General features: G+C 37.1%; 2 protein-coding genes across 3 annotated transcripts; one reads left to right on the plus strand and one right to left on the minus strand.

Annotated features, from left to right (window-relative positions):
* Positions 1-3,012: 3,012 nt before the first annotated feature.
* LOC147863006 (protein NBR1 homolog) lies at positions 3,013-7,650 on the plus strand. The gene is made up of 6 exons (XM_087321186.1): positions 3,013-3,109; positions 4,120-4,859; positions 5,093-5,249; positions 5,432-5,749; positions 6,118-6,939; positions 7,319-7,650. Exons 1-5 carry the CDS (start codon positions 3,092-3,094, stop codon positions 6,907-6,909), a joined length of 2,025 nt encoding a protein of 674 aa, XP_087177312.1. The 5' UTR covers positions 3,013-3,091; the 3' UTR covers positions 6,910-6,939; positions 7,319-7,650.
* Positions 7,651-11,312: 3,662 nt separating this feature from the next.
* Positions 11,313-21,450, minus strand: LOC147863007 (kinesin-like protein KIN-UB). 2 transcript variants are annotated; one of them, XM_087320839.1, is made up of 20 exons: positions 20,807-21,450; positions 19,182-19,282; positions 18,911-19,033; positions 18,292-18,477; positions 17,719-17,937; positions 17,357-17,516; positions 17,072-17,221; positions 16,914-17,002; positions 16,263-16,475; positions 15,688-15,837; positions 15,387-15,569; positions 14,992-15,112; positions 14,156-14,289; positions 13,923-14,070; positions 13,714-13,806; positions 13,504-13,629; positions 13,258-13,383; positions 13,026-13,169; positions 12,728-12,856; positions 11,313-12,231 (listed from the first exon to the last, which is right to left on the minus strand). In XM_087320839.1, exons 1-20 carry the CDS (start codon positions 21,108-21,110, stop codon positions 12,101-12,103), a joined length of 3,030 nt encoding a protein of 1,009 aa, XP_087176965.1. In that variant the 5' UTR covers positions 21,111-21,450; the 3' UTR covers positions 11,313-12,100. The 2 variants fall into 2 exon arrangements, with proteins under 2 accessions (XP_087176965.1, XP_087176964.1); XM_087320838.1 differs by having other exon boundaries at positions 14,156-14,287; positions 14,987-15,112.
* Between the last annotated feature and the right edge of the window lie 4,023 nt (positions 21,451-25,473).

Consider the following 25,473-nt stretch of genomic DNA (forward strand, 5'->3'; position numbering starts at 1 on the left):
TCCACAAGTCCAAGGCTACTCCATTAGAACTTGTCACTTTTAGATTCTTTATGATACCAAAGGAGGTACATAACATGGCCAATACGTTAAAAATAGGAAGTGCATTGTCAAAAGTTGATTGGTCTTTGATGATGCAAGATACCTATGCACTCTGAGATTTAGGCAAAGTGGCACATGTCCAACCATACTTGCATGGTCAAATGGATCTCCAGCTCGACAACCATTTATCTTGATACTTAAAGATAAATGGATGTTGGAAATGTGTGAGTGATTGTCGTAAAACAACTCTTGCGCAATCGACTCCACATTTAAAACTAATCAATTCGAGCTCCCATTATATGCAGCTGTTACACCAAATGCCATGGGAATAGAGATCCCACTATGGTATATGATACAAAGTTTTGATAAGGGCTCAAATCATGAGCAAGTGGCATTAGAAATCTGCGTGAAAGTCATATTTGCTAGGATGCGATAGTCATTGATAAATCTTGGACATCATATAATGCCATATCTAATGTAATTTCTTGTTGAGAGATCAAGCTCAACTTAGTTTAGTTAGTTAGTCAACACATGTAACTTAGTAGTTACCTAGATAGAATCTAGTTAGCGTGTTGACCATAAAGCCTTAAATAGGATTTTGTACTTGAGTGGGATACATTGTAGATCCACCACTCCATGCTCATTTAATATAGGACTTACACGTTGTACCTATATTCTCCTAGCACATGTGCACCCTTGCACATGAAACCTATATATACCTCATTGAAGGTATTTTTGTATTTTGATGAAAGTTGATGATATTTACCTTTTAATATACGTTATCATCCCCCGTCTTGTTTTTGTGTTCATAAGTGTACTTCTCTCTCTCTTCCTCTCACGCACACATACACGCACATATCACTTAATCTTCCGCTACGTAATCACTTAACTTAATCACATAATTAGGTAATAATTATTCCTTAATTAATTACCTAATCCTTAACATTTCTCAAGGCCATGAATCTTGGATTGTCGCAAACGGTGAATGCTCACAAACATGTTGTCGTCTTTTATTGTGTCACTTCCATGCTAAAAAATCATGGGTTGACAACTTGTTGCCCAAAGTGAGTCTTGCCGAAAGAAACCCCCTCTATCAAAGGATGTGCCAACTCATGCATTGCATTAGAGAATCATCCTTCAATGCTATGTGTGAGGAGGTAAGGCAAGAATACTCAAACAAAGCTGGAGTTTGGCAATATATCTAAGGTGGATGGTGTGGACAAACTTGTGTTTCGAGGAGTCTATGGCCCAAGTTTGGTAGACTATTCAATTATGGACATATTGACACTACCAATATTGTGGAGAGACATTGGCAATTTCTCAAGTACATTGCCTTAAGGGGAAGAATAAATCGTTCTATTACTGATCTTGTGCATGTCATAATCGGGGACAATGTCTTTGGCACTTGCATCACGGGACCGTGGTGGAATGGTACATGCAACAACAAGAGATATGTGAGAGTGGTATATTCTAACCCTGTGGAAATTGTAAGGATCAAAGGTCAAAACTTAAAGAGGCTAAGAGGATACTAGAAAGGTATGTGACTGATAGCAACTCAATGCATATTGTGGACGAGGCCCGATATTGGTTTCTAATATTGTCAAACATGACCACTCCCACTGTATGGTACACTGTCTCACTCCAATGTTCATATTGTGATTGCCAAGACTTTGCAAGTAAATGTAAGCATTTGCTTGCCATTCGGATGATCATTGAGAGACATATGCCATCGTTACGTGGATCATTACCATTTATAGATCATGCAACCCAAATGAGAATGGATGATGCCACAATGGATAGAGAACTAGAGTTGACACAAGAAGCAGAAGTCAAGATGAATGTAGAAGTTGACGAAAGGGAAGAAATAAAGTTAGAAGCACATCAAACTATGGAAGCACTTCAACTTCTCGAGCAATGAATAGTGTGGCTCTTGAGCGTTGCTGACAACACATGGTAGATTTTTGAACGAAATTGCTCTTATTTATGGGTGCATTGACAACAACCAATATGGCATCGGGAGGTTCAATAAATCGAAAGCAAAAAATTGGTGTGAAAAGAGGAGCCACACTCAACATTTCACAAGAACTTATTGGCAGCTCCCTAAACATGACCAAAACACACACCAACAAGACTACAGAGAGATGCTCATCATGCTAAGAGGCGGTTGCCAATATGTGACATTGAGAAGGTTTGGTGTTTGCATTGTGATGGTTTGGCATTGACTTCAAGAGACTCCAATGAAAATTGCTACAAAAATTGTGGGTGTATCTTGCCATCCTTTGAACAAGAACCTTGATCTTGATCTCATAGTTTTTTATTACATTATATCATGTGATTTTTATATGTAAAATCGTGCAATCTTGTACTTTTGAAAAAGTTTTTGATATTTTTGAGTAATCTTGAGAAATTTAAAGTGGGTATCCGCGTTAGATTTAGGTGTGGGGTTAGGTTTAGGTACATGGGTTAGGTTCATGTACCCGGGTTAGGTTTAGGTGTTACAAAATAACTTGTTAGAGTTGGGTTAGGTGTGATAGAGGCTTGGCAGACCCGAGTTAGATGTGACAGATCCGATTGTCAAACCCGGATTAGATGTGACAGAGGCTCGTCAGACCCAGATTAAATGTGACAGATCCGATTGTTAGAAGTGGGTTAGATGTGGTAGAGGCTTGTCAGGCCTGGGTTGGGTTTTAGGCGTGCGCTTTTTGTGGATAGAGATTGAACGGTGCAGATCGCAGGCGCCATTCAAAACGTGTCATGGACCGTCCGTGTCAACGATTTCCTCACCACCGGGTCTAATTAAGATCTGGTCGCAAATAGAAACGATACATACATGCATGCATGCATAAATACATACTCACTTCATTCTCATTCTCTCGGAGCCTTGCGCTTACGTGTTAAAACCAACGTATGTATATAGGCTATATGTATGTATGTATGTATGTATGTATGTATGTATCAGTATATTTCAGGAGTTCCGGTATCCATCATCTCCATCTCTTTCTCGATCTTCTTCTCTCTTTACATACATACATATGTACATATATGTGCAGCCATGCCGATCGTTGTCAAGGTAAACCCTCTCGCTGTCTCTGTTCTGTGCTCCTTTCTTTGCGCTTTCGTTTTGGAAGATGGATGGCTTTCTCCATTTCGGGTTTCTGTTTAATGAGCGACCCCCCCCCCCCCCCCCCCCCCCCAAGTGTCAGTGAAGAGCTCCCGCTTTGATATAATGGCTTTACAATAGCCTGAAGAATCAAGGAGGGGTTTTCTGTGTTTCTAATTGACCTGTTAAGATGAATATTTTAGGGCTCCACATATTCTTTTGGCATTCAGGTCTTCAATAATGATTCAAGAGCAGTATCCCGTTTTGTGCCTGATATAAAATTTGTGGAACTAGGGTTTCTGGGAATCAATGAGTTTGGAGAGGACTTATTATGTGACAAATCACAGTCACGAGAATGGACAGTTCCTTCCAACGTGAGAAATATGAGCCAAATGAGCTCTTCCCCACATAGAGAAATTATTGCAAAGTTCTTGTTTAAAATGTGAATGTAGGGTTTCTTAGAAATCAAGAAGTTTTCATGTGAATTATGTGGATTTAGATTTTCTTAGAATGGAATGATGTTGGATTTCTGATTGTGTGAATAAAGCAAATCTCAAGACCTGATTGGGATTGTGTGACCAAGCCAAGGTTATTGTAGGGATTATGGGTATTGGAATGCGTGTATATTATTTGAAGTTTATAGGTTCTTCACATCAATGCAAATTATGTAGTGGCAGGCTTTAGGGCAAGCCATAAAGGATCTGAACTTGAAATAAATCTTGAAATTTCATGGGAATTCCTATTTTATAAATTGATGTCTGTTTAGCGCGTGCGTGCACACACACACACACACACACACACACACACACACATATACATATTCATATGCTCATTTCTGTGTTTCTTTATATGAATTGAGTTCTGATGCATCACATTTAGAATTTTATGGGATTATGTCAACCTATGTGTGCTCTTGTCTGGCCAGAATTCCATGTTTGAGTTATAGGATGCTCATGTGTATATTGTCTGTACCCTAACAGATAAAGTATGAGGAGACCCTCCGTAGATGGGTTGTTCCTGAAGAAGCGTCAAACGAACTTCCATTCTCCCTCACTCTACAAACTTTGAAATCGAAGATAAGGGATCTGTTTAACCTCTCCCCATTTACCCCTCTCAATATCACTTATGTCGACAAAGAAAATGATGTGATAACTCTCGGTGATGATCAAGACATTGTTGATGCATGTGTTGTTCAACAATTAAATCCACTCCGACTAGAGGTTCGAGTTCCTAGTGAGCAGCAAAGCTGTAAAGGAAAAGCTCATGATGCTAGCCCCTCTATGATCGGGAAGAACAATGACAATGACAATAACAGGAACAAGAATACCAGTAATAGTGGTAGTGGTAATTATAATTTGGATATTGAAACTCTTTTGAAAGCCCTTCCTCCTCAAGCAACTGTTGATTCGATAAAGACTCTTTTGCAAACTCACATTACCCAATTTGTTGATCCAAAGTTAACCATAGAGCTTCTGAATAAAGCCGAAGAATTGTTTAAAGGTGTTATGAACAGCTTGAATAATAGCTCAAAAGTTTGTAAACCTGAAAAGAATAGTAGGTCCAATGGTGATGAACAGTATGCCTCATCGTACAACCCCAGGGAGAAACATTATAAGGAAACGAGAGAAAAAGATGTCCCTGAACCAACAGTCCATCCAGGAGTGATGTGTGATCGGTGTGACATGTCTCCAATTGCAGGCCCTAGGTACAAATCAACAAAGTAAGTTGTGAATCTTGCAAGGTTTGAATTTGAATACTGTATAGCATCTTAGGAGTGGATTTGAATCAGTTGACTGAACTTTTAGGAATTTAGAAGTGAATCCTAAACATCTGATTGAATTTCAGGGGTAAGTTAGATTCCGATTGGAATTTTCCCACATTTAGTACTGAATGGAATCTTGGTTAAATGTTTAGGATGAGAACTATTGATCACCATCCCAACTCTGTATGCAGGATGTTCGATTATGATCTCTGCTCCAACTGTTTTGAAGCAGATGGGAGTAAAACCGATTATCAGAAGCTCGATCATCCAGTGTCTCATCCTTACTTCCACAGTCACCATCCTGATCGATATCACCATTCTTACCGAGGTCCTAGCAAAAGGGGAGCGGTAAGAATGTATATCTTTAATCTGTCTGACCATATGATTGTATCATATTCTATAATTTGATGTTAGTCTGTCCGTATGTTCTATTGCATCCAATAATGTGATATTGTCACTCCATCCATACTATTGACCTTATTGCATTTTGTAGGAAGCTGATATTGACTTGGTGTGTGCATTGATTGCAGCCGCGGCCATACATGGTACCACAGTTTAAGAATGTGTTCTCACGTGGGTCTAATGGTTTGAAATTTAACTTTCCATCTGGAGTTCATGGGAGTAGCAGTTCTTCTTGCCCAGCCTTCAGTGGCGAAGAGCACAGGAAGCTTGATGCAAGGTTAGTGAAGGATGTGTCCATCTTTGATGGAACTGAGCTTTCTCCTAAAACCAAGATCACTAAGATTTGGCGGGTATCCAATAGTGGAGCTATAGCATGGCCAAGAGGCATTCAGTTGGTGCACATCGAAGGTGATAATTTTTCTACTGAGGATGTGGTGAATGTTGAGGTATTGTGCTGATTAAACCTTAAGCTGCTCTTAGGTTTTGCTAGAAAGGCATGGATAACTGTTATAGAATACTAGGACGGGTTCTTCATCATAGGGTTCAGAGGCAGGATATTTGTGACATGAACATAATACCACTATAGCTGATAGCCTCATAAAAGGCAAACTTACTGTATTATGGTAGTAAGGGGGCAGGCTATAAAAAGTGACAGTTGGGAGGGGGAAATAGGGCAATGAGACAAGGCCATTATATTATATTATCAGAGCACTGTGCATGCTCTAAATGTTGATAATAGTTGTGAGGTGAATCTCGTTCGCTATTTCAACATTCTGAGCTGAGCTTAAGCTCGTTTGTTTTGTGTCTTATGCAGCTACCTGAGGGTGGGCTTGCTTGTGGAGAAGATGTGGAGGTATCGATTGACCTCATGGTGCCTGAGAAGGCGGGGTGGTATGTCTCTCATTGGTGCTTGGCATCACCATTTGGACAGAAGTTTGGTCATAGGCTTTGGGTTGTTATTCAAGTGGTTCCTGCTGGGGAACAATCCCCTCAGTTGCAGGAGTCATTGAAGAGTGATGACCACATGGAAGTGGCACTCGAAGAAGAAACTTTGAATGAAGTGAATAACTCGTCGGTTGCAAACCCACTTATCCTGGTTAATGAGATTAATGACTATTCACAACCTCTCGATGCCAAGGCTATAAATCCTGGCTCTGAAGTCAGCAAGGATAAGGAGGAAGAGGAAGCTTCTACATCTACTCTTAATCTTATTGATATGGCTAGCAGTGAGCCTTTGGCCCCAGAAGCTCATCTTGCAGTTGATGACTTTCTGTATGTGAAGGCTGATTTTGATGATGGGTTCTCTCTTGTGGAAAAGCCAACAGAAAAGGCAGATTGGATTGGTTTATCTCCAAAAGATGGTTTTGATTTGGAAGATATGAAGGAAGAGATGGAGCCAATAGAGAGTGTTTTGGTAAAAGAAGCTGAGGCAGAAACAATGGGGAAAGGAGGCCTTGTTGACAAGGTTGATGTGATGGAACAAATGCATTTGCAATCATTGGAATCTATGGGCTTCTCAAACCGGAATTTGAACTGTCTTTTGTTGCAAAAGAATGACCATAATTTGCAGAAAACTGTGGATGACCTCTTAGCTGCTTCTGGATGAGATGTAGCTCTCAAAGATCTGGAGGAAATGGTATGAAATGAGATACTATCATCACATTTAGTTCTTTCTTTTTACCATTTTTGCATTTAGTTGATTGCCAGTGGAACACTTTTTCTTGTTACTATTTTCACATTTGCTAATTCTTAATGAAAATACACTCTCTTTGGACCAATATCACATTCAATTGATATCCTTATCGAACAATTCCCTAAAACACTTCTTTTAACAAATTTTGCACATGCAGTCTCGGGAAGTGTTTGGAGAATCCAACCAATAAGAGAATTTTTTTTACATCAGAATGATTCTTATTAAGAGACATATTTTGATTATTGTTACCCCATTTTTGCATTATTTGTTGACACTTACAGTATTGATGCTTCTTTTTTCTTTTCTTTTTTTGCTGTTGCAGGGATTTACTGACCAATTGATGAATATACGGATTTTGGTGAAGAATAAGGGGAGCATCAAGAGGGCTGTGAAGGATTTGGTGAACTTGGAAAAGCTTTAGGATTTGGTGAACTTGGAGAAGCCTGTCTTGGAGTCATGTGGATTTTCTTGCATGATAAAGTTTGAGCTTGGGAGTTTAGTTCAAAAGCTACTGATAATGTTTGTGTACTTATCCTGGTTGTACTGGAATATTTTAGACTTGAGAGCTTGTGATCTCATTACAATATGTCTATCTTGTGTTCTTAATTTGTATATCCACTTTCCACACTATCAATCTAAATCACCAATGCTATATGATGTTTATACAACTCCTGGTTCTACTGGAATATTTTAGACCTGAGAGATTGTGATCTCATTACAATGTCTATATTGTATTCTTAATGTGTATATCCGTTTTCCACACTCATCAATCTAAATCACCAGTGCTATATGATGTTTATACAACTCCTGTTGTTTGGTCTTGTAGTGTAGACCTTTCAGGTTTAAGATGATATAAGCTTGTTTCTATGTCAGTTTTTCTTAATTTGTATCAGGTTTCCACACTAGTTATCAATTTAACTCACCAATGTTTTATGGTGTTTATACAACTGCTGCTGTTATTTGGTCATGAAATATAGCCCTTTTCAGTTTAAGATGATGCGAGCTTGTTTTAAATTCACTTTCCCACCATGTATCAATACTTTCATTATTGATCATGTGTTCTTAATTTGTGTATTGGCTTTCCACTCTTCGTATCAATTTAATCACCAATGTTTTATGATGCATACCTATACAATTCCTTGTATGTAATGCTGATTATTTGGGTAGTCCAGTGGGTGTATGAGCCTGCCCCAAGACCTTAGTGTATAATGTTTGGTAAAGGATAAAGTATAAAATAGGAAACCAACTTTTGTATGACTTTCAAAGCCCAATGGGGATGGCAACTTGTTGAACAACTATAAAGTTTGTCAAATAAATAGCTATATATAGTCTAATGTAACACAGAGAAGTGTGAGAATTGGTTTTGACTACATGTGAGATTGAGTGTAATTTCTTCTATAAAATCTTTTGTGGTATTATAAACAAGAGTGTCTTTCCCATGGATGATCATCAAGATGATGATTGAGACATTATGGATTCATATAAATCCACTTGAACGTCAAGTCTTTCCCATCAATAATGATTGCGACAATGTGGATTTGTTTATCCTCCTTAAGTAGGAAGATAAAGCTGATGCGAAGAACAATTTGTGACAATAAAAATAATAGTAATGATATTCTTCATGTGGATATTGGAACCGTGGTATTGAAAGTTGTCCCCCTCATTCAACCGACAACACCACCCAATCAGCCAAATAGAGAGGTTCTGAGTAAAGACCAAGTATTATTTAGAGAGGTTTTGAATAAAACCAATGCGGCTTTATCAGTTGTTTTGAACAAATTGTGTAGGTAACTTGATTAATTGTGTTGATTCATCTTGTCACCCCAAAAGAGAGAAGTGCTACAAGGAAATGAGAGAGAGATGGTGATGTTCCAAGTATCCATATTGGAGTCTGAGTTTGATTGATGGCCAATGTCTTTCACAAATGGAGATATAGAATAGAGATCAACAACGTAAGAAGTGTGAATGTAGCATTGGTGCTTGAAGTTGTACATTAAACCAAACTTCACCTACATACATCAGTGGTGGTGGGTGTTTTGTAGGTGTGACGACAACGATGACATGTGGTGGCAAAACCATGAGAGGAATATGGATAACCATAGGTGATAGAAGAGAGGATTTTTAATTCAGGCTATTAGGGAGTGGGACAACCATAGTCTGGTGGGAACACTTAAAAGTCTTAATTTTTTTTTGGAAAACAAAAAAGTCTTAATTTCTTCTATGAATGTACTAAAAGTTGTTACCTCATTAATAAAGTGAATATATTTGATCTCTCGCAATGATTTGTTCTTCCATTACTATTAGGTGGTGGTTTGCTTAATTTCTCTTAATTAATATTAAATGTTGTCTATGTGGAACTGCAGGTGCTTTAAACATCCTTACTTTTCCGAATCTTTCATTAATTTCTCATCTCTGTCGAATGGATTCGATTATCGACAAAGTACACCATATTTTTTTATAGGCAGTGCACTTTAGATACGGAGAATCACATCAATAATGGCATTCCCTTCTCAGCCCCAATAATGGCATTGTTTGTACCTTTCTATCTTCTTGAGGTTTTTGTTAGGTCAGAACCCCATTTTCCCATTGATTTGCGCATGTCGTTCTTGGCGCCTGCATGCTCTCTTGACTGCCCCCTCTCAGAAATGAGACCGTCTTCATTTTCCATGAGGATTCCAAAGGTCTCTTCGGTCTAGCTTTTAAAAATAAAAGCACCTTACTCAAGTCTAGGACAAAATTAGTTGAGCGAGCAAATCTTCGTTCGATGGAACTCTTTAAGCGTGACTCCGACACTCGATGATTTGTTCGAAGCTTCGACCTTAAGTATATTAGACCTTTCTTTGTTATCCAGAACGAATGAATCATCGAGGATGATGTATTCCTTGTTTCGAAAGATTCCCAATTTAGGCTTTTTGCTTGAATTTCTAGGATCCGAGGATGAAGGAACACATCTTTTAGTCAAAGTGGCCGTTTGGGTCCACGATTATTTCTATGGCCTTATCAAGGCCAACTGTGTTATCCCTTTCGGTGGAGCATGTGGTCCATTATCATCGTAAGCATATGGATGAAATCTTAACTCGGCACTCCAACTATCATCCCTTGCCACTTGTTTCACATCGGATTCACTAAAGATGTGTGAAGGGGAGACCGAATAAGGTCATGTGTCAAAATGACTTCTAACATAACCAAGTAGGTCATTATCATGTTCATTGCTGGATTGGCTGAACCTTTCAATGAAAATGTGAAAAAAAACACCAATTGGCTCATGCACGCATACTTGTATTCCGGTATTTCACACGCATGTCTATGTGATTGTGAAGTTCATTTCCTAGTTTCCCAGTTTCTGAAAATGTTCCAAACAAATATCTTTCGTGGACAATGCAAAAAATCAGGGAGCCTTCAAGAGGCAAAAATTAATAGCATACATTATTTCTTGCATTATGCAAATTTTGGACCCTCTCTAGGGACTTTTAAGTGTTTTTAAGATTTCAAAATGATTCTCTGTCAACCAATAACATGTGTCCATCAGGTCATTTTAAAGTTCAACTTTAGACTCGAGTAAATTGCAAGAATGCTTGGAAGATCTCACGGTTATGTTCATATACGCATTGGGAATTAGCAACCGTGCACATCCAATGTGCCTAGTGTTACCCGCATAGGTGTACAGGAGGGTTAAGGTGTAATGTGTAAGGTGTGTAATGCAAAATGTTAAATGTTAATGTGTGAGTGTGAGGAAGAGAGAGAGTGTGTGTGTGTGTGTGTGTACACATGCATATATTGGCTTGATGTGTACAAATGTGAGAGTGAGGTGGGTAGGTGTAACTACCCCAATTTGGCTTTTTGTAATGCCTTCATCAGATATTGTACTATTGAAACCCCACCCATGGGACATGAAACGAAGGAGAAATATGGTGAAGTTACCCTCAACTCGTGTCTGTCTTGATTCCCTCTCTCTTATTCTCTATGCATCTCTCTCTCCCTCTTTCTCACATTCGAACCCCCTTGGGAGGGGGGTGGAGCTGATCTTGGCTCCACCCCCCCACCTATGAACACCTAGATTTGTGTTTGAACTTAAGTTTGTGCATATGCAACAACCCACATGTTTTTTTGTATGCATAACACAAGGGATAATTATTGAAGACTTACAAGGAGAAATACAATATTGTAGAGACTTTCATACAAATAAAGAGCCCAAGATATGGAGGGATCTCAAAGAAACCCATGGTCTTGGAATAGATGCCTACATTGAGGTGTGGCTCTTGACTTCACATACTAAGAAAGAAGTGTAATTCATGGGGTACTAAGAAAAAAGCCAATTGACAAAATAGGTATATTTCACAATCGTAATATACGAGAATGATTGGCAACCATTTAAATGCTATCATTAAATTCTAATGAAGTTATTGGATGTGGTGATTGTTAGAAAAGCCCTTCTATGAATGGAATGAATCGTGATATTTTAACCATGCTACAGAATTCAGTAGCTAAATCTAAGTAAAACCAACATTTTCAATGCATGAAAACCCTTGACGACACATTTAAATTCATATAGCACGACAGTTTTCACCAAGTTTATTTTCTATTTCTATTGTCCATGAACTCGAATTCAACATTTGACATGAATGTTCTCGGGATTGGAGGTAATAATCTTAGAGACCTACCAGTCACAATCTATCTAACAACGAAACGATGGATCTCATCCACAATCAATTTGAATAAGAAAGTAAGCTCTCTGCTTGATCAAGGTGGTTGCAGCAATAATTTCCCTGCTAAGAAGTGACGCCAAGTTGGAAATTGTTAAGCTCAAGGATGTGAATCAGGCATGTAACCATTTGGAAATGGCACCACCTTCGTGCATTGAATCTATATATACATCATGTCATAAAGACTCCAATCGATAGCATACATCCTCTTTCTCCCCGCAACCAGGAAAGAAATAATGTTGACACCCAAATGCACCTTGAATTCATTTTAGGATAATTAGCCTCTATACACATGATAACGTTGGAATAAAGGGCTTTTGGTTTGAAGTTTCGAAGATGACAAAGGTATGACTTGGATATGTACAAAACCCATGATGTAGATAGCATTTTGACTTGGTGAGTTATGATTGGAAGGTGGGGCTTGTGAGTGTTCTTCGGGCCAAGTTTCTTATGTCCTCACGTGGTGATTCAATAGATATACGAACAAGTTTTGGCACAGCACCTGCTACAAGCAAGTCCTTGGCATTTTCTTCTGCAAAATTTAATACTTGCATTTGTTATCTCATTTTAATGGATCACCTATATATTTAATTAATGCATTCAGGGATATGCATGAAATGCATACTACATGATCAACCAATATCAGCATGAAAATAAATAAACAAATATAGACATATATATGGTTATTTATGCACGTATAGATATATAGGGAACACTCCAAATGATCTCGCTTTTCACTATTTCTTAAAATGCCCCAATAGGCTGGGTGAATTGACCATCTGAGTGCTCAAATAGAACATAGAGTTCAATCAATGTTTGATGTTTGTCCTGTAGTATGCGTGTGTCTTGACTTGTGTATATCCATATGGATGTAAGTACGAAAATGTGTATATGTGAGTATATAAACATGCATATATATATGTGTGTGTGTGTGTGTGTGTGTGTGTGTGTGTAATACATACATACATACATATATATGTGTGTGTGTATATAATTCTATATTTTATATATCTACCAGAGTGTCCTACCATGTAGACCAAGATGACAAAGCGCAAGCTCAAGGTGTCGCTTGACGGAAGATATTTCACTGCTTGAGTTTTCCACCACCCATGGTAGAGCACCATCCTCTATCAGCAGGGACTTCCCACTTTTTTGACCTGTAATTACAATATGTATATGTACAGTCATTCAGCATCTTCAGAATCAAGCATCAACATCCACTAGAATTTCCCACATCGCAAATTAGAACTTGACATTATAAAGTTATGTAAATGTTCGGCATTACGAGGATGTGTTATACCTATACCGTGTGTATAGTAAACTGACCTTGAGCTATTGCTCTTGATTCACATTTCGCGAAGTTGGCAATTCCTCTAGCAATCTGTGCTAGAATGTCACGATGTGTTGATTGTGTCATACTCAAAAGAGCTTTTATCCCACCCATTTCTCTTAGTTCTACTTGCAATTTATCTGCACAAAAAACATTGCCATACAAGACAATATGAACAGAGTAAGTTAGATACATGACAGGAAAGACACTACAGATAAGAGACATTACCATTTCCACATAGATTTGCTATTGCACCCGCTACCATCCTTAGTGTTTGTAGATCTCCGGCTTCATTAGCTGTTTTAGCCAACAACTGGATTCCATTCTGCTCCATAATACGTTGTTGGTTGGTCTCTGGTGTCCAATCAAGCATATAATTAGCATTTTCGGATATACATATACATATATATATATATATATATATATATATATGTATGTATGTCTCAATAGAGAAAAGTAATCAATAAGTTTTACCATTCATTGCAAGGTTGGCAATAGCGCCAACTGCTACTCGTCTGATAGTTTCATCACTAGAGCTTTTCAGAAGGTTCAGCAAGAGACTCAAGCCCCCAGATTCTACAATTTTCTCCTGATTCCCTTCTGTTTAAGATATTGGGACAACAAACTTAGACAGACTATGCAAGAAAGGTTGATGATTTCATTTGTGATCATTTGTGGTCCAACCTTCGGCAGCAAGATTGGCGACAACCTTTGCAGCATGTAGTCGAACATCCATATCTTCAGAATTTAGGAGATCTAGTATCTTGTGCAAACCAACTGTAAGTCATTTATCAACTTGAAACATTAGCTAGATATCCCTGTTTGTACAAAAAATATGCAATGAATTAGAAGGGGCATTCATGATGAATGCTAAGGAGTGTATTAGGGTGTACCATGTTCAAAGAGCCTAGTAATTGTAGCTCTCTGACCATTTATTGCTTCTCGCATATGATGTGGATTGTTCAAGCTAATGTTCAAGTTCATTCCTGATTCTGAATTTGTTGATGTCATCATAAGGTCTCTATCAAGGGTTCTTCTTGTCTAGAATCGCATAAACAAAGGAAAGACATTGTAATGTTAGTAAAAAGATACCTTTGAAACTATAAAAAACTCAATCTGATATTACCTCATCATCGTAACTTATTTGAAGCAACTGTTGCTTTAAAATTCTCACTTCATCCTCCAGCTTTTCCCTATGCTTGAACTGTTCATCCAATGTTTTTTGCAACTGATTTACTTCATCTTTCAGCCGTGAATCCTATATGAAAGAAACCATATCTTTGGAGAAACTTGAACATAAGTTTCAATAAAAGCAATCATATAGCATTTTTGTATTCGTGAAAGTATTCTCAAACATTGTTACCAACTGGCTTTCATTTACAAAAATCCTAGAAAAAAGGGCTTTGAAGGTTAGAAGTGTTCATGGTACTATTTCAGCATCTGTGTCTGAAATCTGTAGCTCCTAGACAAGTTATTTGATTATATTTGCCATGTATAATATGATAAAACTTCTAATGTTGGATTTTTAGGGTTTTGAAGTTCTAATCCTTTGCAAATTGTTTGTCAATGTACAGAATGCACACACATTTTTTTACTGGGGTTCTATTTCCTAGTTACTTAAATGGGACCAAAACGTTTCCAGCCATTTGCGTCACTTACTATGCTTGAAGATTTATGATCTATTCTCCATTCCTTGTTACATGTTTAGTGAACAATATTCACAGAAAAATTCCATGATTTGGAGGCTGAAAGTTGAAATATAGACTACTAAATAACTCAAATCAAAGACGTGAGTTATCAGATCTAGACAAGCTGATATTTAATTTCTAAATACAATGCAAGCTAGTAATTCCAAAGAAAAATTAGGCTGTTTACTTAGATCCACCTACTATAATTAACTCCTAGGACAAAAAACAATTTTAAAAGGCTTTAAATTTAACATACACTTCTTACACACCTCCACATTAGCAGCCACAGGCCTTTGATATTTCCATTCATGTAGCTGTCTTTCAACATCTGCACGCAACTTAGTCTCCTTCTCTATTTGCAGTTTGAGTTGCATTACTTGTTCTTTGTATTCCAACTGCATATGAAAGAAGAAAAAAGGCCATTTTAATGTCTCTAAAGATGTCAAAATGGCCTAGGAATCCAACAAATGTTTAAAGCTTGCTATTAAATGATGTCTCATCAAAGCTTTGTGAGCTTAAACATAAACTAGAAGTAATCTACTGGATAAATGCGAAAGCCAACTTTCAGATATAATTAAACACCCTTTATAATTACAATAATATCGACAATGCTAGAACCTCATAGTACCATCCTAATGTGTAAAATAGAATATAGGACATAAATTATACCTCAATCTTCCCTTTTTCCTTTAACCTATCTTCTTCTAAGGTTTTTATCTTTCTTTGCAGGTTTTCTTTTTGTAAACTTTCTGCCTCAAGCTTTTTAGTAATCTCTCCCAGCTGAAGCTGATAGTTTTGAACAAATTCTTCCTGTTCTTTCTGCAGCCTCGTCTTTTCAATCTGTATCTGCATCTGATTCGTAAGAAAATAAAACGCTGATTGTGATTTATTCTAGATATATGAATGGATTTGAGAAGTTTCACCAGAATCTAAATCAAATATCATTGAAGGTTAAAAGTGTACAGTAAACCTCTTTCTCCATTAAAGCAGCTTCTTTCTCTGTATGAATGTTCTGTGCAGACTCTTTGAGCTCTTTACGTAGTTTCGAGCACTCCTTTTCAAGTTTATTTACAGCTTCTTTAGTTTCATTCTGCAACCTGAACCTCTCCGCCGCCAGTTCCTATTTACAAAGCATTGTACATAAAATTCAACTTACATCGTTCCCTCCACATATATAAAACAACAAACTGCAGTTATCTTATAGGGCAACACTCAGAAATACCCCTGCACATTTTTAATTTCCACACATACCCCTTAATTTTAGTAAACATGCCCATACCCGCTGCCCAAACCAGAGAAACGAGAATGAATTGACCATATAATTACGCAAATAGAACTTAAAATTAGGTGCTCAGGACAAGGTTGTGATGGAGGGTATTTGTGAAAATAAAGGAAAACTCACAAGAATTTAGGACGTCAATAGTATATTTAAATGTGATGGATTATGGTTCTATTACATGCTAGTAATGTAAATAGGGAGGCTTTCTAAAAACTAGGGAGTTTCAAAGTAATGTAAATCTAGCAATGAGAGAAGGCAGGATAGACCTCAATTGCTTCTCTTAAATCCTTTTGGGCCTCCTCAGTCAAGAGTTGGGCATCATCGATCTTCTTTTGCATTTCTTCTTCAATATCGAATAGTGCCTTGGTTTGACGCTCATTCTCAGCTATCAATCTGTCCAAGTCTGTCTCTAATTTTCGGCAAAGACTTTTGTAGTCGAATTCCTCCTTGAGCTTTACCATATTTTCCACTTTCATTGCCTGGAGTCAATATAGAGGCATAATTACATTCTACTGAGTTCAATGCATTGAAAACAGATTTCAAAACACATCATACCATTAAAAAATGATAACTTTATTAGAAGGTAGGCAATCATCGTCTAAATGAGTAGAAAATTTCAATAAAGAAAAAAATTTCAGAACATGGAGATATTTGTACCTTCTATTTCAGAATTTAAAAGGGATTTTCAAATAAGTGCAAACAGATTTGCCAAAATTGCACAAAAAAAGTGTGATAGTTTTGCAAGCATTGCCAATGCTGCTTAAGATTGAACATTGGCTAGTAGCACTGATTGTATTGATAAGACTGAGATATGGGGCACTTACTCTTTGTTTGAACAAATTAATTGTACAAACTACACACAATGGGTTTTTTATCGAGCATCGGCAATGTAAAGGTTTGAGGTATGAGACACTTACTCTTTGTCCAAACAAAATTGTGCTTGAAGTCTCCCCACGATGCTGAGGTGAAGGTCCTATTGTGATGATTAGTGATGTTCTTGCAGTCCCTGGCAACAAACAAGGGTCAGAACGGTAACTAAATAAAAATGTAAGGTCATTGTCACTTGAAATTATACCTCCGAATGAGTCTCTAAGAATTCTTGTGAGTTTGGAATCTCTAATAGGAACATGTTGTCGGTTCTCAGCAAGTGCATTGATGCATTTTCCCAAAGCTGTGAGTGAGAGGTTGATAAATTTGGTCTCTTCTAGTACATGACCTTCACAACCTGGTAAAGGTATATCAAATTTTCTGTGAACATTAGTTAATGTATAGTTAAGCAAGACAAAATTTATAACCGTTTACACATTTATTTTTGTATATTTAAGCAATATAATATTTAAGAGTTTTATTTATGTCAAACCAGATTTATCAATCCGTTCTGATCCCGCTAGATCTACAATCAATAACTTGCTCCTCCTTATTGTTGAAACACTGTGTCTTGTCAGATCCATCGAACCATTTTCATTTAGGCTAGTTGGTTCACTCTCTGGCTTCGCTCTAACAGACTTCCTCACACTCACCTAAAAGGTGATGTTTCAAAGCCCAAACATTTCAACATTGTCAACATGTTCACAATTCAAATGCAATTTATAACCGTAATTTGACCTTTAGCATACTTCCTAAATCTTGCTATATGGAATTCATATTGATGTCCTTTTGAACAATTAAGTTCTAACTCCTATTCAAATTTTATGTAGAATTTAATGAGGTATACAACTTTACCAGCAGTATAGCATGACTACGAGATGATTCTGTGTTCATCTTCGTATTCGCAGCAAAACGATTTGCTTCCCCCATTTGCAAAAGCTCAACAAAACTTTTCTGGTTTCTGATTTCAAAGGAAGTTGCTCCAGGAAGTGACACATCACCATTTGCGTCTTCTACAATTGCTATGTTATCTTTTTCAGGTGCAAGAAGATCTTGAACCGTCTCCATATATAGCTATACCCATGCCAAAGAAAAAACCAGTATGAGTTTATTGAAGTAGTGCATGTGTTGCATTACTTTCGGGGGAAAAAATCCCAATTAATACCCCCCCTCCACTCTTTGTTTATTTTCCTGATGTCCTTACTTTTCCGGTATTTCCTCAAACACTTTTAATCAATACCTATCGAGCAATTATGTAAATTACACAATTGATTAATCACACTTTCTCTTTGAGGGATTGACTGACCAGTGGCATTCAATGAAAGGGCTAAGAGGTATGAGGGTATTGGTATTACAGTGTTTTTCAGTTACTATATATATACTGTTTGGACTGCAGTATATGCAAAATAATATAAGCTATGATTTTACCTGTAAATATGAAACAGACACTGTATCGTGATCAAATGATGTATCAGCAAGAATTTGCTCCATAGCTCGGACCATAATGCCACGGTCAGCTGCATCTTCATCACCAATTTTACCCAAAGTGAATGTTTTCCCAGTGCCTGTCTGACCATATGCCATGATTGTGCCATTGTAACCTTCCAATACACTCTGCACATGACGAGTAAAATCAACATCCCTAGCTGACTATTTCATGCTACTATAAGGTTTATTCTTGTTGTATGCATTGAAGGTTTGAATCAAATCCTAAAAGTTTCTAAGGAACCTTGAACAATCATGAGGATAGTTATTCTGAAGAATCTCCACATTCTGCTAATCTATATAACAGATTGGTTATGATATATAAAGTTTAAGTTCAGTTATGATATGATAGCTTGTGTTTGGAATCTTACACTTAACCGTTATTGGTCAGAATGGTAGGTTTTTGGTTATTATGTATGACGTCTTAGTTTGTTTTTTCTGCTTTTTTCTTTTTTGGAGCTCTTTATCTTTATTATTCATGTATCAATCCCACATTAAATAAAAAACAATACGTTTTTCTAACATGGAAATGCAGAATTCAAGACGAAGACATAATACTAACCTCGACTACTGGCTTTGCAACAACTTCATAGACACGCTTCTGTGATGCGGTTTCGTTCAAAATCTCATCAAACTGGAAAGTGTCACACTCCCAACTATTTTTCCTGAGTTTCAATCTCTTGAGCTGCACATAACATGAGTTCAGAAAATATATATTCAAAACATCGAAGGACTGATTAACAATGAAAACCAATGACATTGACAGCCACGGAGAAAAAGAATTACTGTGATGGTATAAAAAGACAAAGAAGAATGAGAGAAAAACGTGAAACCTCAGGCATCAATTCAACATAGTCGGCAAAATCAGCATCGTTTTTTAGCTCCTCGGCATTCCGAGGACGAAGTCTCACAGCAACTCGCACTCTGGCTGACACTGGCAATATCAATACAAAGATTCCAGTCTTGTTATGTAAAAGGAGGTTCCAGTTCTGTTATATAAAAGAGATTCCATTTTTCTATAAAAGATTTTCGTTCTGCTCTTGAAAAGATTCTAGATATGATAGGTTCTGCTAGGTTTAGAAGGAAGTTAGGCCCTTATATCTGAAGTAACGCCCTTTCCCAATGTGAAAAAGTAAAACCCTCAAAACGATCAAGTGCTCTCCTAAGATTGCAGAGGTGAAATCGATTCATATAATGACATAATTTTGTTAATTTTGTTAATTTCTGTTTGTTCAATCCAAACTTTTTAAACCTTTGTACAATCAAAATTCAAAATTCAAAGCAAAAGAAAGACATCCAAAATCTCCTTCAAAAGATGGAATAGCTGAACAGTTTATGAAGTTATGAAGGTGAAAATGTTGTAACTGCAAAGACTAAGTTTCTTTCTGCCCTTTATTTTCGTTCCTTTCTATTTAAACTTAAGCCTCCCTGGAACTTTGATGAAATCGAAGTTCATCATGACAAAAAGGAAGTTCTCCTAAAAAACAAAACTTGAAATGGTTCTGACCATCTGTTTATTGCTATCATCTATATAAGCTTAATACTTCCTAGATCAAACCTGAAAAATTAAGAGACAAAAAACAATATTCTAAAAGATTCAAGTTATATGAATTAAATGCAATGAAGATCAGAATGAAATTTACAGATTGTAAAAGATTGAAATTTTTCTGACCTCCATTTTTGTTACAAAATACAAATCATTCTATTTAGTGCTTGGATCAAAGTGAGACGAATGGCAAACAAGACTTTATTGAAAATACCTTTTATCTATTGAGTTACATGTGGAAACGAAGGAATTAAATTTTTTTTATTGGTTAACCTATCTTCTTAGATCCAACTGAGATTAATGACAAAACACTATATCAGAATTTCCCTTAATGGATTGAATTATAATGAAAGGAATTTAATGTTCTTTTTTGTTATGACCTCCATTTTCTTTCCTTCCTGTCTAAAATTTGACCATTTGAATTTGTGCTTGCATCAAAACTTAGATTGATGACAAAAGGAAGACATTGAATATCTCTCTTGGATCAAATTACATGTTGTTCAATAAAACTCAAGTCTAATTCTTAGATCCAACTGAGGCTAATCATAAAAACAATGCACTGAAATTTGGCCTAATAGATGGGACTATAATGCAAGGAATTTAGTGATTTTTTTATTTTTTATGACCTAAAACACTCAAGCCTTCTAATAGGATAAAAATGAAATGAAGCACAAAAATAACATTTAAATTTCCCTTAAAATACATGAATGGAATCGTTACATTACCATTGCAGATGAATAATGTAAATTGAGGAATTTTAAAATTTAGTACTTATCTAGACTAAATTTATATTATAGCTTGAGCTCTCAAATCAAATTAACGCCCATCAATCATTTGTTTTTTGTATTCTTACTGATCAATTAAAATAACTCAGAAAATGCAAATACATTAAGGATGTGCCTGTTTTAATACCTCCATTTTCTTCTCTTGATCTATTAGCATTTGAGCGCCTTGATCCTCCTGCAGAAACATAACTTGATGTCGATGGTGACTGTGGTTGAGATAAAGATGGTGAAGGAGATGAAGATGGAGATGAAGGTATATAATTAACCTGTCTGGATCGAGAACTAGCAGCAGTATTATGATAATTATTAGTAGTATTGCTACTGCCATTGTTTGTAAATGATCTGTTAATATTATTAGCATTAGTATTAGTATTACTAGCAGGAGCACCAAATGAAAGAGATCGCTGATGTTCTCCTGCTCGAGCTCCCATAGCTAAGTTAGTATAATAGTAGCCGTATAGAGATATTGAAGGTATAGGGGAAATATTCAAAAGAAAAGATTATTCATAGAGATCTCAAGCAGGAGAGACAACTTGAAGAAAGTTGGCCAGTCATAGCTATGTATAGAGACACATATATGCGATCATCTTCACCATGTTCAAGAAGAAGAAGAAGAAGAAGAAAGGGAAGAAAAGAATGAAATAGAAGAAGAAAGAAAGAAAGAAAGAAAGTAGAAATATATGGTGTGCGCAGGAGGTGGCTCACACACATCAATGGAAGAATCGAGTGAATATATATATATGCTTAATTAGAGGAAGACACAGGGAATATCAGGAAGGAAGGAAGGAAAGAAGGAACGAACGAACGAAGAAGAAGAAGAAGAAGAAATGAAAAGACAAAGGGAATCTATGGATACTGGAGGTCATGGTTTGCACGAAATCATGCCATTTATTTAATGAAATAAAATTTCTTTAGTGTTCGCACGAACCGAGAAACTTTGCATTACATCCTCAGCATGTTGTTACGAGTTCTGATAAAAAGAAATATGAATTGGAATGGACTGACAGAATCTGCTCACCTCCACTGTGCCATGGCTTGCCACGTCTTCGTCATCTGCATGCAGCTCACCGCTACTCCATTTCCTCTGTAATAATTCCGATTCCTGAGATTTAGGAGGCCACTGTAGCATTTGAGCTTTAAACTCACTCGAAGAGAATGAATGCGTTGCCATCAAATCCAAACAATTACCAAACAGCTTCCATAATTGTTGCCAACAAAACCATCTCTTTTCTGCAAACTCCAAAAGTAAATTGCACCTTCCCATCGTCGTCTGAACAGCCTCCAAAGAACTAAATGTCAAGCAAGTAATTACTTTACCTGACATCTCATTATCTTCTAAACTCAGTGCGACGATCAGAATCGACTGCATTCCCCACCTGCAAGGAAGTGACAAATTTTTACCTTAACAGCTTTTCCCTAACTTGGATGATGCAAACTTTGTGGATAAAGAACTTTACCATTTCTGTCCACGGATAACCCATCCACCATCGCCAAACATAGCTAAGATAGATATCAAGGATTTGGAATTGTCTCGGCTCCACCATACGCTCATGCAAATCCCATCAAATATATTCTTCTTCTGTATGCACAAGGAGTGTTAACCCCATGCTTGAAACAAATAAACAAAACACCCCCCCACCAAGTTTAGTGCTGAACTTTCACAATCTTTTCTCAAGCCTCTACTACCTCACTTCTTCTTTCTTTTTCCCAAAACAATTTCTACTTCACTAGTTAAAGTCAACAAAATTATGTATATGTACTGTTTTAGTTCTAAAGATGGGGTATATCGGTTTATCAAGTTTCGGTTTTTTTTGTTTTTAACTTTTTTTCCTATTTCCCTAATAGTTTAATAGGTTTGTTAATGTTTTTTTCTTTGTTTAATGGTTTAATTAATTTAACTTAAATGGTTTGGTTTAGATTCGCGATTAAACGATTCGATTTTGGTTTCAACCTTTCTTTAAAACAATTTGGTTTGGTTTGAAGGCCAAGAAATCGAACCGAAACCGTACTAAGCTCATATGTAAGTAATGTTGCCAATGTGAGTATTTTGAACCCAAAGCTGTGGCTGAAAATGTGGACCTTAAAGTGAAAATGTTGGTGAAGGCAGTCGCCCAACTCATTTGATCAGTGACCCTATTGACAAGAAGTGATCCGGCTCATTTTATCAATTGCCCTATTGACAAGTAGTCACTTGACTCATATCTACCAACTGCCTATAATGATTGTTTTCCAACGATCAAATTAACAATCAACGGATCAATTGTGGTTTTTTGACAGAATAATCAATTTAATCATAGAAAAATCACTTGTTATCACATACTAACATTTTAATCACGCTAATTTTCCACAAGCTATCACTCAAACGCTAATCATTTGATCACAGAATAATCACATCATACTTGATATCCGGCTTGCTAATTGCGATCATGATGAATAATGAAGCTAATCCATCTTTGCAATGTCAGAAAATGATTTAGATCATACGTCATCATATTCCACGAAATTTGAGAAGATAACAAGTCATCTACATCCGAATGGGAGGACAAGGGGGTGGATCCCTTCATGTATTGTTTCCCTAGGTATTTTGCGTTCACAAGAGGTATGTATGATTTGCTTGTTAAAAATTTATTGGGACAAGTTAAGGTAACGTTGGGAACTTTAAGTGATGTTGCAAGGGGTGCACATCTCAATCTCCATGAATGCAAGCACATGAATAATCAATTCATGTTAGGGAATGAGAGTACAATCTACCTTAAGGCATCACCTAATCTTCAAGTAATACACGTTGTTGCGTAAAAAAGTGTGTACGTGTGTGACTCGAGCGGGACCACAAGGACATGACCATAGGAGGACTTTCGCCAAATGAGACAATCTTTTGACTGCTTCGTTGTTCTCCTTGAGTGGTGACAACTCAAATGTAAAAAACGTCGTCAACATAGGCAATGATGCGAACAAAGGGGTTTATGCGAAAAATGGAGTTGATGCGAATGACGAAATCAACATGAACGAAAGGAGTCGATGCGAACATAGGAATTGAGGTAAATGATTCTACACTTGAGAAGATGATGATGATGATGATGAAGATGAAGATGACGAAGAACCCTAAATACTTGCAAAGAAGAAGAAGAAGAAGAAGAAGAAGATGACGAAGAACCCTAAATACTTGCAAAGAAGAAGAAGAAGAAGATGATGATGATGATGATGATGATGATGATGATGATGACGACGAAGAACCCTAAATACTCATGACGAAGAGGAAAAAATAAAACCCTAAAAACCTCAAGTATCTTTATAAGAAAAAGAAGAATTGTAACTGAAGAATAGGACACCCAAAAACCCTCATGGTATGCTCCCAACTACAAAATGAGCAACCCTGAAATAAACTCTCTTCTCTTTAAAACAACTCTTATTCTTTAGAAGAAAAATTATAGAAAAAGAGGTCCCTATTTTTCACATGCCTTTTTTCCCTCTTGTAGGAGAGATTCGAACTCTATACCTCTTGTAGATAATCAAAACCCTTAACGACTAAATCATAATTAACATGAGGAGAGATTTAAACTCTATCTTTTTTATAAACAATCAATACCCTTAACCACTAGACTACTACTCTATTTACTATTTTTATATTTTCAAACTAAAAAATACTACTCTATTTACTATTTTTTAAATCAACCTTGAGTACTCGTTGTTCCCCCATTAAGTACATGCTCTCTTTTAGGCCTTTAGGTGCCCACATTGACACCCACTTTTTATGTCTCTCGTTTCTCGTTTCATTCTTTTTCATGGTATTCTCTTTCGTTAGAGTTTACTACCATTCCTTCGATCTTCATACCTATGTCCTTCTTCGAGATTTCCAAAGGAACACATGTTGTTTCTATGTTAGTGCCCTCCTTCAAGTTGGATGTCACGTTTACATCCAAAGGAAGACTCGTGGTGGCATGCTACCTGTTTGGCCCTCATCGTGCACTATGGTGCTAGTTTTGGCCACTCCATCCTTGAATTGGCTCCTACATTCACTTTTTCCCCACCATCTTCCGTCTTCCAAGTCTTACATTAGTTCCCGGTCACATTTGCCCAAGTCTTTAGAACTACTAGGGAGGAAGTTCTTGTGCATTTGTCTTCTTTCTCCATAGTCATGTTGCCCATAGCCAACTCCATCTTGGCGTTGTTGTTTGTTGCTATCTCCCAAACCATATAGATCTCATACCCATTGACCTCCTCAATCACGAAAGCTTTGATTATTCTTGCCTCTTCGTCGATACAAGTTTTGAAACCCTCGCCCACTCTCAGGGCCGCGTTTGTCACTTTTGTGCTCTCGGCTCATCCTTGGCCGTCATTTCATCGTAAGATGAGATGGTGGTTTGTTCCACGCCTTCTCATTTGGTACATCCATCATTTCGTAATTGGGCCATCATATCAGTCACATCCTTTGTCTGCATACTTGACCAAGAGGTGACTTTGCCCTCTCCCATCCGTTGCTTAGGTTTTGGCTCAATTGTTGCCTTCACTTTGGCTTCAACTTGCCCCTTTAAGCTCTTTTAAGCTTTTCTTATGTAGGCTTCCAAATCGAGTTCCATCATACTTTTTTACATTGAGCTCTCTTCCTTTGGTGGTAGTGGGTTGACCCATCTCAACATCCTTTAACCATTAGTAGTGGGTTCTATCAAAGTCGACGAGATTTCCGTCTCCCGTCTATCATGCCACCGGCATACTCTTCCCACTTTGATGCAATCTTCGGTGAGTCCATTTGCACCGTCATCGTCCTTTAGCTAGACTCCGATAGTCATCCTTTCC

The sequence above is a fragment of the Azolla caroliniana genome, unplaced genomic scaffold (assembly GCF_043228905.1).
Source record: "Azolla caroliniana isolate FFs.n. ecotype wild unplaced genomic scaffold, voAzoCaro1.0.p SCAF_6, whole genome shotgun sequence".
Taxonomy (NCBI): domain Eukaryota; kingdom Viridiplantae; phylum Streptophyta; class Polypodiopsida; order Salviniales; family Salviniaceae; genus Azolla; species Azolla caroliniana.

Coding starts and splice junctions, on each gene's coding strand:
- LOC147863006 (XM_087321186.1), top strand. Junction 4,860..5,092: donor CCTAGGTACAAATCAACAAA/GTAAGTTGTGAA, acceptor CTCTGTATGCAG/GATGTTCGATTATGATCTCT. Junction 5,250..5,431: donor GTCCTAGCAAAAGGGGAGCG/GTAAGAATGTAT, acceptor CATTGATTGCAG/CCGCGGCCATACATGGTACC.
- LOC147863007 (XM_087320838.1), bottom strand. CDS start 21,110: ATGGGAGCTCGAGCAGGAGAACATCAGCGATCTCTTTCATTTGGTGCT. Junction 17,517..17,718: donor GTAGTCATGCTATACTGCTG/GTAAAGTTGTAT, acceptor ATCACCTTTTAG/GTGAGTGTGAGGAAGTCTGT. Junction 12,232..12,727: donor TTGTCATCTTGGTCTACATG/GTAGGACACTCT, acceptor TAAATTTTGCAG/AAGAAAATGCCAAGGACTTG.